This window comes from Uloborus diversus, chromosome 5, assembly GCF_026930045.1.
Source record: "Uloborus diversus isolate 005 chromosome 5, Udiv.v.3.1, whole genome shotgun sequence".
Classification (NCBI taxonomy): Eukaryota; Metazoa; Arthropoda; class Arachnida; order Araneae; family Uloboridae; genus Uloborus; species Uloborus diversus.
The window spans coordinates 137189818-137202166 of record NC_072735.1 but is presented as its reverse complement, the minus strand read 5'-3'; the positions used below and the strand labels follow the sequence as shown (position 1 = coordinate 137202166).

The 12349-nt window shown below is 37.0% G+C and overlaps 1 protein-coding gene across 1 annotated transcript; it reads right to left on the bottom strand.

Annotated features, from left to right (window-relative positions):
• Positions 1-134: 134 nt before the first annotated feature.
• LOC129223375 (major heat shock 70 kDa protein Ba-like) lies at positions 135-2320 on the bottom strand. The gene has a single exon (XM_054857955.1). The coding sequence runs from the start codon at positions 2189-2191 to the stop codon at positions 272-274; it is 1920 nt and encodes a 639-aa protein (XP_054713930.1). The 5' UTR covers positions 2192-2320; the 3' UTR covers positions 135-271.
• Between the last annotated feature and the right edge of the window lie 10029 nt (positions 2321-12349).

Below are 12349 nucleotides of genomic sequence, written 5' to 3'. Positions count from 1 at the left end.
TGAAACACACAAGTGTATAAGTAATTAGCCAAAAATTTTAAAGCACTAAATTTATTAGAACTTTTTAACATAAATTGAAAGTCAGTTTCCCTGACCATGAAATATCACTAACAAAATACACAAAACAGGAATTTTTTGGCATCATGAATAAAAACATTGTTGATATATCAAACTAATTGCAAAATAAACTTCATGAGGAATATAAATATATGTACAGAGAGAAATGAAAATTATCACAGTCTTAATAAAACTCACAGTTCATGCAAGAGTCCTAATCTACTTCTTCAACAGTTGGTCCATTGCCTGCAGTAGCAGCTGATCCCGAATTAGAACCAAAGTTATTTGCACTCTGGTGCATCTTTGTCATAACTGGTGACAATTCAGACTGAACTTCTTTCATCTTGTGTTCAATTTCGTCTTTTTCTGCCAGCGTATTATTATCCAGCCACTGTATTACCGAATCGCACGTTTGTTTCACTTTGTTCTTTTCTGATGAGGAGAGTTTATCCTCGGGAGCAGATTCCACAGCCTGTTTCACAGAATACACGTAGCTTTCGAGTGAATTCCTAGAAGCGACTCTCTCTCTTTGCTCAGCATCTTCTTTCTCATACTGCTTCGCTTCATTTAACATCCTTTCAATGTCTTCTTTGGACAGACGGCCTTTGTCGTTAGTAATGCGAATGCTCTGGGATTTGCCGGAACTCTTCTCCAGAGCAGATACTTGGAGAATACCGTTGGCATCCAAGTCGAAAGTCACTTCGATCTGGGGAACGCCTCTGGGAGCAGGTGGAATGCCAGACAGTTGGAATCTCCCAAGCAAATGATTGTCCTTTGTCATCGCCCTTTCACCTTCATATACTTGGATGTCGACGCCAGGCTGATTGTCAGAGTAAGTTGTAAAAGTCTGGGATGTTTTGCAAGGAATACGTGAATTTCTTTCAATGATCTTTGTCATCACACCTCCGGCGGTTTCAATGCCTAGAGAGAGAGGAGCCACATCAACGAGCAGAACATCTCTAATCTTCTCGTCATTGCTGCCGGTAAGGACTGCTGCTTGCACAGCAGCACCATAAGCTACGGCTTCATCAGGATTAATGGACATGCACAGTTCTTTGCCATGGAAGAAGTCTTTCAAGAGTTTTTGGATTTTGGGTATTCGAGTGGAACCACCAACTAGTACAACATCATGAATGCTGCTTTTGTCCATCTTGGCATCCTTCAAAGCGCGTTCCACAGGGTCTAGAGTCGATCGAAACAAGTCCATGCAGAGCTCTTCGAATCTTGCTCTACTGATCTTAGAATAAAAGTCTATACCCTCAAATAGTGCATCGATTTCGATGCTTGCTTCAGAGCTGCTGGAAAGTGTTCTCTTGGCTCTCTCACAAGCAGTGCGTAACCTTCTTAGTGCACGAGGATTTGATCTTAAATCTTTCCTATTTTTGCGTTTAAATTCTTCAATGAAGTGAGCAACCATTCTGTTATCAAAATCTTCTCCTCCAAGATGGGTATCACCAGCAGTAGATCTCACTTCGAACAAGGAACCTTCATCAATGGTCAATATTGAAACATCAAATGTTCCTCCTCCCAAATCAAAGATTAGAACATTTTTCTCACCTTTGAGATTTTTGTCCAATCCATATGCCAAAGCAGCAGCAGTTGGCTCATTTATTATTCTCAGCACATTGAGTCCAGCAATTTTTCCAGCATCTTTGGTAGCTTGCCTTTGAGAGTCATTAAAATATGCAGGAACAGTAATGACGGCATCAGTCACTTTTTGTCCCAAATACATTTCTGCAGTTTCTTTCATTTTTGTCAAAACCATAGCACTTATCTCCTCTGGGTTGAAGCGTTTCATTTCACCTTTAAGCTGTGCACAAATCTTTGGTTTACCACTTTCGCTGACAACTTTGAAAGGCCAATTTTTCATATCTTGCTGGATTTTGGGATCATCATACTTTCTCCCAATCAGTCTTTTTGCATCGAAGATTGTATTCTCAGGATTCAAAGCAACTTGAGATTTAGCAGCATCACCAATAAGTCTTTCAGTGTCCGTAAAAGCAACATAACTCGGCGTTGTGCGATTGCCTTGATCGTTAGCTATGATCTCGACGTTCCCATGCTGAAAAACGCCGACACAGGAATAAGTCGTTCCTAAATCGATTCCAATTGCAGGAGCTTTACCGGATGGCATTTTTGTTAACAGTTCAACACACAAGCTCAATAGTTGAAAACAAACTCGAATCCAATGATCAAACGTCACTCAAATAGCGAGAGAAGAGATAATCGCAAATAATTGCTCGATAGCCACACTATGAACAAAATCTGCCGACTCTCGGTTTGCTTGTTTATTTATACTTCAGCTCCGCCTTCTAGAATCAGCTGGAACTTTCTACTCAGCGTCAGTGGATTTAGTGGTGCTGCCATCTATTGCTGAAGATTCTAAAGCTTTCCAGAACTTTCTGCGTCATTCCAGACTTCAATTATTGACTGTCATTCACTGCTGCCATCTATTGGCAAAAGCTAGATTTTTCTAGAAGCTTTAATGTAATTTCAGAATTTTCGCGCGTGTTCTCGAACAACTGTTATGGTTTAATACTGTCATCCAGTGCCGGATTTAGGTGGGAGCTGCCCCGAGTGGAAGCTTCTGGGCGGGGGGCACCAAATTCACCCTACGTTACGTCTGTACTATTTTCGTTGAAACTCGGTACAACAAAAGCTTAAAGGGAGATGGGATGGGTAAAGGCAGCATTTTCAAGTTTTTGCCTCGGCTCGGAAATATCGAATACTAGCTGACCCGGCGAATTTTGTTCCGCCTTAATGGCAATAAATAAGCAGATTGTGTTTTTTTTTTTTTTTTTTTTTTTGGAAAAAATACAAAAAAAAAAAAAATTAAATAACTACATTAATCATTCATTATTATTTCTGTATTTTAGTACATAGGTTGCTCTTCACTTAAGTACCTTGTGATACACGACATTTTTTGTTTTATTATCAGGCGCAAAAACAAACAACGCAGATGGTCTTCCGACCCGTGAACATGCCACGTATAATTGACCATGTGAAAAACATGAATGTTCTAGATTTAAACCACAAACTTTTAAGGATTGGCCTTGTGATTTGTTGATGGTCATGGCAAATGCAAGACGTATCGGAAATTGAAGTCTTTTAAATTCAAACGGCATATCGGTTGGGATCATCGGGATCCTCGGAATGAGAACTTCCTCACCTTTGAATTTTCCTATCATTATCGTAGCGTAAATTACATTGTTCATCAATTTACTAACCACCAAACGCGTACCGTTGCACAGTTTTGGTTGGTTTATGTTTCGAAGCATGATTACTACGGAGCCAACCTTTAGGCGTAAATTGTGCGGTGGTAAGCCAGGCACGTCCAAAGAGTTTAAAAATTCAATTGGATAGTTGGTGGCTTCATCTTCATTTGTGACGCAGTCAATAGATTTGAATGAATGCATTGTTCCAATGATCTTATTTTGAATTATGTAGTTCAGGTCATCTACATCTTTATTCTTAGCCGCTAAAATTGCTCGCTCACTCAACCATTCATTATTTTTGTAGTTAGAAATAATATTTGGAAATACATTGTTGATAAGTTCGTCTTTTGATGAGACAAAATTACAGAAATTATTTGGAAATGATATTAATCCGCTCGATTCATCGACGGGTACTTGACCATTACCGATAGTCAGCAATTGCTCCGAGAAATCTTCAGCAGATGTATCATTAAGCAATGTAACTCTCATGTTTGTTGTCAGCTGCAGTTTCTTCACATAGCGCCATAGATTTGACGATTTGAGGCAAGCGTTTATTTCATCGGCAGCCGTAGATCTTGGAATTACTGGCAGTATTTGGCGGAAATCGCCAGACAGTAAAATCATTGCTCCTCCAAAACATCTCGAGTCATTGCGTAAATCTTTTAATGTTCGGTTAAGTGCTTCTAATGCACGTTTATGCGCCATTGTGCATTCGTCCCAGATGATGATTTTCGATGCCGCTAAAACTTTGGCCATTGCTGAGTGTTTTGCAATATTACACGTTGGTTCTTCAATAGTTTGAAGATTTAACGGTAATTTGAATGCTGAATGAGCCGTACGGCATCCTTCTAACAATGTGGCTGCTATTCCAGAAGAAGCAACTGCAACCGCTATGTTGGATCTCGCCCGAACAGTTGCTAAAACTAATGACATAAGGAATGTCTTGCCAGTTCCACCAGGGGCATCTAGGAAATATAAACCACCATTTTCATCAGCGATTGCCTTCATTAAAGTATCATAAACTTCCTTTTGTTGGTAATTCAGCAGGTGTACATTCCTTTGAACTACTAAATCTAATTCCTGGTGATCATATTTACGTTCCCGTTCCAATTCTCGATTAAATGCGTCATTCATTTCACGATTTGGCGCTGGCATTCCTAACCTGATTAATAAATTACCGCACATGAGGTAACACATATCTTCGATCAAGAGTAAAGCACGATTATGTATCTCCTCATTCATCTCAATATCGTGATTTCTGGAACTGACACGACTTTGATGTAAAATATCTTTTGACATACTATCCTTGTATTTGTGCCACAGGTTACATGGGTTTGATGGAAAACATGTCGAAATTATGATAGCGAATAATGTGCGTATCTGACTTGGAGATGCAGAGATAATGGCTTCAGCGATTGTCGTATCCCAATGGGTATCGTTTTCTAATAAGTTCAATTCTTCACATGCAGCACGATATGTTGGGAATATTACACCATTAACAGTTCGTAGTGTCTCAAATGAAGTTGGCCCACGCACATTTACCAGCAACAACCGCAAATAGAAACATTCATCATTCTTTGGATGAACTGTATACATACGACCAAGAGCATCAGTAGAACGCACATCTGGATACCCAGGAACCGCATCACCTTGCTTCCGTCTTTGAAAATTCTTGGATGAAGCATTCCAAGTATAATAACGTGGCATCTCCGAGTAAAGCAAAGTTCGTGCAAACTGATCGCTTTGGCAGATTGCAAAAAAAACTGGTCAATGTAGTTGCTGGAGGTGTTTCAGCACGTTGCGTAGCATTCGAAGCCGTGAAATATACTCGTTGACCATTCTCCAGATGCACCGCCAAATGTATAACAGTAGGATGACGTTCGTGAATTGGAAATGCGAATATACGCCAAATCGCTTCATTGCAGTTCACATAACGACCAACTTGATAGCGTGAAATTTCATCGTTGGTATTTGAGGATTGCAATCCAAAAACCGCCATATCACTGCCTTTCGTGACATATTTGCAAATATATTTTATTGACTTAACTGAATTGCAGTATTCAACGTTGCAATGTGTCTTGAACGTTTTAGAAATAAGTGGCGAATATGGAACAATCCAACTGTTGTCGACAACGAAATCCATTCTTTTCACTTTCGTTGTGACAGTTCGACCGTTGTCATCTGGTGATCGACGCCGATACAGCGGATACCCATCGTTGCCAGTGACAGTCTCCGCCGTTAATTTCCGTGGATATCGTTTAGAGCACTTTCCATCGACCATGCAAGGTGATTGGGGATTGATGGCACCACACGGTCCATGAATCATATTAGTAGTAACAACATCATGTAGGTCTGGATCGACTTCATGATCAGGAATCTCGGCACATATGATATCATCTATTTGGTCAGGCTGAATTCTTTCCACTAACCAAATAAGAATGTGTGCGTGCGGCAGGCCTCGCTTTTGCCATTCGATTGAATACATCCAGCATCGAGTATCTCCAAAGACGCGTTGTTTAACAATAAAGTTCATCAGGGACCGAATTTTTTGCCTGAATATACGTGCTGTGATGTCGTGTCTATCATTTGATGTTTGTCCGGGAAGCAGCAATTGAGTAATTTCTATCCATTTTGGATTACAGGTAAAAGTAATAAAGAGATCTGGCCGGCCGTAATGACGAACATATGTCATTGCATCTTGTGCATATTCATGCATATGACGTGGGCTACCAATGTACGTCGCCGGCAGAATAGTTAATCGACCAATATTAGCTGCATTTCCTTCAGTACTAACTGCATCACGTAAATGGACGTACTCCTCAGAACGCAGTTTGGCTTGGTTCAACCTAATAAATGTTAAACGTTCCGTTTCTATTTTTACATACATGTCAACGCAATACTGCTGAAACAATCGACGAAACCGCAGCAAATAGTTGTCAGCATTTTGACGAATCATCAAACGATATGCATAATAATTCATTGAGCTAACTTTCTTTGTAGTTTCTTCACCTGAAATTCAAAATTTGATAATTAACCATTTCAAAGACAAATAATACAGACATTAACCATTATTAAGATACTGATACTTTACCATTCAATGGATTTATCATTTTAATATTAAAATAATATCCATCTTCTCCTTGCCAAAACATCAGTGGGTATTGCAATGCGTCATATGATCGATGAGTTTCAGATATTTGTTGCAGTTGCCCAGTATCGCGACGTGTAAGCACAATATCGCGTTTTTCCAATTGTTCACCAACAATCAGGATGGCAACTTCGTCTACTGTTGGAGCATTAAATGTGCGTTCGTGTGTTCCAGATGGTCGTTTATCTGCTTTGATGACAACTTTATAGTCATCATTTGGCATTTGCTCTAAAGCACTCTTAAACAACCTGACCAACGCATGATGTTCATGAAGCAGACACTGCAAGTCTTGAATAATTGCTCGCTTCATTCCTGCATTGATCCCTAGGCGTCGATCAAGTTGTTCTTCCATGTTGCCCATGAAATATATTTGTAAAAATTTATTCTGTGTATCTTCGAAAGGTAGTAATGATCCAATTCGATGGTGAATCTGTCCTTGTATCTACAAAATAAAAACCAGACAGTATTAACTGGGTTATAAACACTTTTTCTGTGGGAGAGTAGAGTTCAGTATTAGCAAATATAATACATACCAATAGATAAAGTAAGTTATTCTTTAACTACATTCTATGTAAGTACAAAAATAAATACCTTAAATGTCGGATTAAATCCTCCTTCTTCGATAATGTCTGCCCCAAATGACGTCATTTGGAAACAACTATTGTATTTTCGAGTATTTGCAAGAAAGTGGCGTGATTCTTGTGTTTCGCCACAAAGCAATGAATACAATGGCTCATGTGGCGGAGTCAACACTGGCAATTTCACTTTACCATTAAGGCAGCATAATCTAGGCGTTTCTCCGGAAAACTTTAATGCACCACAATACTCGCAAACAACGTCCATTTGCCCAATGCAAACGCTAGGATGCAAGCTGTAATCATTGCTGCAATCGTATCGAAACGCTGCTCGATTCAAATCAGCTAAATATCTTGTTCTGCGTCGCAAATTATCTATTTGTTGCCTTCTGTTGTTCGCTCGACTATTCTGCATTGCCAACCGAGCTGTTTCACGGGCTGCTTCACTTTGCTCTCGTGATTGAGAAGCACGAAGTCGAGCCATACTATTGCGGCGCTGTTCACGTGCAATTTCTTGTTCTTCTTCAGTCCTTTCATTTGCAGTATTTTGTATTCTTCTTGCATTACGGCTTTGTCGGGAAAGATTCGATCGTCTTGGTCGCGGCATTATTAATTAAACTTCACTTCACTTCAATCCACTTGTTAATTATTTATTTAATAGAAATAGTTTTAATATTGATTTCTTACAAATATCAAATTGTCATCCATACGTCAATACATAGCTGTCATTTTACGTCAATTACATAGCTGTCATTTGCGTTTTGTTATTCCAAGTCTGATTCTTTTTTGTTATACCACGTTTTATAGTGACTGACGTTTCATGTCAAGTCACACGGGAACGCTGTAGAACGGGATAAAAAGTATCCTATGTCCATCTCCTGGCTCTAAGCTACCTCCCTACCAATTTTCAGCCGAATCTGTTCTGCCGTTCTTGAGTTATAAGTGGTGTAACTAACACGACTTTCTTTTATATATATAGATCTGGCACTGCGGTCATCTAGCGAAAAATTGTAACGAACAGTAAAACATCCATGGAACTAATTTCTTTTTTTTTTTTTTTTTTTTTTGGAAAAAACTTTTATTAAGCTGACATATTATTGCCTTTTTTGTACATAAATGATTACAAAAATAAAATCTAGAGTGAACAACTTTTAAGGTAACAGTCGCTAATTCTCGGTTGTACTGGATGTTTTTAAGCAGATTTGGAATCCATTTTGTTTCGTGCGTTTTTCTTCATTTTCCAGAGCTTGTATTAATTTCGAACTAAACGTTAATTAATAATGTTGTACCAGTGAAAATTTAAACTGTAGTCATGCAAATTATGAAAATGAAATAAGCATAAAATATTTTTTATTGAGCAATCACGATTGCTTATTGTTCTCATTTGACCATTTTTGCTGTCCGTGCCTTTTTCAGCTTGGACCAGCAGCACCCCCAGTAAGCAAAATATCTTGCCTCAGTATTGCATAAAGGTTGACGTGCAAGAAAAATCATCTTGCATTAATGCTGCCTCAATGTTGTTATGTTACTCCATTTATGCTGTCAGCAGGCTGCCACAATATTGACTGACAAGGTGTATGCAGCATAATGTCAGGAAAATATCAAGGTATGCTGCTTTTGTAATCTTGCATACGTATTGATATGACAGGATAATATCAAGATGTTGTCATGACAGCATGAAATCAAGGTCTATGCAAGATGATCTTGCTTTTGTAACATTGCATACGTATTGATATGACAGGAAAATGTCAGGATACATTGTCATGACAGTATGAAATCAGCATGTTTGAAAGGTGTTTTATCTATTTATTTTATTTATTTTATTTTTTGTATTATTTTCACTTTAAAGTCGGGAATTAAGTTTCATTCTTTAATTATTTCTGTTATTCTTCAATTTAGTTTTCTAGCCTAAGAATATTTTCTTAAAGCTGACATCTGATCGGAAATTCATATAAATGTATTAATAGTACTCGCAATTTAATTTAAAAAATGAAAGTTTCTTCGTTTTGCGTAATAATTGACTTATTTTTTAAATTCATGCTTCTAATTGTATTATAAATACATAAAATGCCTAGTTACGAATAATTGCGGAAGTTTTTATAACACATTTAGGAGTAAAGAAAGCAAAATAATAAATAAGTAAATAAATACAATAAAGTACATTTCCAAATGGATGTCAGCATTGAAAATATCCCATGGACAAAACACATGAATTTATCTTAAAGAATAACATAAATAACCATTGAATAAAATTAATCTTACTCATGAGATTGAAGTGATAATACGAAATTCTGGGCTTCATGTCCTTTGTTTCAAAGTCTAGGGACGAAAAAAGTTATTTTCGGCCATTTTTAACATTGATCGCACATCGTCTGCTATATGATTTGTTTAGTACTATATTAATAAACAAATGCAGTTATCAGTCATTCATAAGTTATTCCTAAAACAATACGATTCCACACTAATAACTAAGCAACCAACTTAACGAAGCCTAAAGAAATGCAACGCCACGTGCAGCTCCTCTGAACTGACTGAATCGATCGAATTAGAAAGATGTGCCAGCAAGCAATGCGAGGGACGCTGGGTAGAAAGAACTGTGCGCATGCGCAAGTATCAACGAAGGTCCACCTGTTCTATTGTGTACTAATTACCTTACCTTGACGGCGACAGCATGAAATCAATATCATCTTGACGGCGTTAACATGTATGCAATGTTGTTATTGTAAGGTAATATCAATATTGATATTTTAAGATGAATGCAATGTTGCATACGTGTTGTTATTGTAATATTGCTTTTTAATCTTTATGCAAGCTTTATGCAGTATGAAACATGTCAATATTGACGCCGTCAGTATAATATCAAGATCTGTCAAGGTTGATGCAAGAAATTTTGCTAGTAGGGCCACTGCCAACCGGCCTCGGCAGGCGCCCCTCGGAGCACTGCCTCCTGGAATCAGTTTCTCCTAGTCGGTGGCGTCCGTGTCCTACATACACGCACGCTCATACACACACGCTCATACACATACGCTCATACACACACGCTCATACACATACGCTCATACACACACACACTCATACACAAGCCTCTACACACATACCACACACGCCTACGACGTGCATACACACAGGTTTACGAGCACACACAAGCCTACACATACACACACGCCTGCAAACACACACACACACAACTATACACACGTAACCGCCCAGGAGGAGGGGCAGGCTTGGGGGTGCATGAGCCGTTTCTGGAAACAATAGCCCCCAAGTAGTAGGGTCCTGTCAAAGCTTGTGATTGCGAAAAACATAATTTGAATTCAAAATTTCAGAATTCAAATTAATTTTCATTTTTTTAATATTTTTTATAGTATTGATTGAGCTTCTATTCTTTCTGAAGAGACCTCAACTGAAGCGCTCCACTATCTACTTCAGATTTAGAAAAAACATTAGCGATCATGTTATTGTGTGAAATTTTATTCAAAAAAAAAAAAGTAACTATTTTTTTAAATACTGCTGTTTTAAACTATTTGTACAATTTTGTTTATGAATCTAGTTTTTATGTTTTACAATTCGTATACCCCGATTTAAAGCTACATGAAATAACGAAAATGTTTTTAAAACAAATTTGAGTGTTAGTAAGCTAACTACCGTAGTACCCCGCAATATCTGGCATCAGGAAAAAAGCGAGATTGACCAGCATGCCGGGAAATTCAAGTTTTCCGGCATACCGGATAATTTGAGGTGTATTTTGCAATGAAACAAAAGTAAATTTCCCCATTCCGTTCCAATCAGAAAACAAACCAATGTAAGGAAAATGAATAAATAAATCTCGAAAGAAATCTTTTTTCAAAAAAAAAAAATGTGTATTGCATATAATATGTGTTTGTTATTTATGATAAGTCATTATTAAAGGATTTAATTGTATACCAATAAAGTAACCAATTCAGAAGCAATCAACGTTACTGTGATTTGTTCATAATCTTTTTAAATGAATTATTTTAGATTCCTTTTAGAAAGTTGAGTTTAATTTTTATTTGTTGAATAGCTATGCTAAATTCTTTAGCACTAGTTTAGGGATGCTAACTTACTGCTTAAATGTTTGCTTACTTCGTTTTAATTGAATTTTTATAAAATTTTTCGTTACTAGCAAAAATACCCAGCGTTGCCTGGGTCAGTAATAATTATGAGAAACAATCGCTACTTTCCTTCGTTTTCTGCTTTAACTGAAAGAACTCAAAACATACCGCTTTGATATGATTAAAAATCGAGCTTGTTCTTACACATAAAAGTAAAATGGCAATTAGTATGAAGAACAAAATAGTTTTCTTTTAGAAACGAAAAAACGACACTTGAGCATACATAAATTTTAAGGAATTTCCAAAATATGAAATTAAACTTCACATGTTGAAAAAGATTTATCAGTTATTATTATTTTTTTAATTGAACATTGTAGTCTAAGTGGAGCTGGACAGTCAACATTTTCATCCGAATTTTTTCCAAAATACGAAGTAAAATTTGGCGATTGTTTGAAATTGCGTAGAAAGACAAATTAATGGAAGTTTTTGTGCTGCTTATGGATTTGCTCAATTTAGTTGGCGGATTATTTACATTTTGACAAAAATTTTAAAGATTATTTTAATGGCGATATTTTGGTTACATGGTGAAAACCGAGAAACAGTGTTACGTAGTCTTTAGCTTCAAAAACAGCGACAGTTGAAAAAAAATCTGCTTTAGCTATTGAAATCTGTTCGCAAAAAAAATTGGCGAGATTCCTGCTGGTCGCTTTGATAATGAGTTAGTGTCCAATCAACACAAATAAATAAATAAACCCATTAATTTCATCAAAGTTACATTAAAACGGAAAATAATCAGCCAAATCTATTTTTTATTTGCCAATCTTGTGCGAAAATGTTATTTAAGATTAAACTTGAGAAAAGCCTTGAACAGTCAGACTGAAAGCAAAAATATTCAACGATACAACAATTTATTGTTGGGGAGTTAATATGATACACTAAATACTATATTGGAGTTGAGGATATTAGAGAATTTGTATGAAAATCGTGTTCTATTACCCCCTATGGGGGGGGGGTTTGCCCCCCATAACGGGACGAAAACTACCCTATGTGTTATTCTGATGCGTAAGCTATAATATTGTAAAATTTCATTAAAATATATTCAGTAGTTTTTGCGTGAAAGAGTAACAAACATCCATCCATACGACAAACATTCCCATATATAATAGTAGTAATATAAGATTAAACAATATTTTTCTTGCTACAATATCACAAATGACATTGTTAGTAAATATTTTTACAAAATTAAGCTGTTTTTAAATATTAATAAGATATGTACAAAAC

Bases quoted from the DNA above. Each gene is read 5' to 3' on its own strand.
- LOC129223375 (XM_054857955.1), bottom strand. From the start codon at position 2,191: ATGCCATCCGGTAAAGCTCCTGCAATTGGAATCGATTTAGGAACGACT.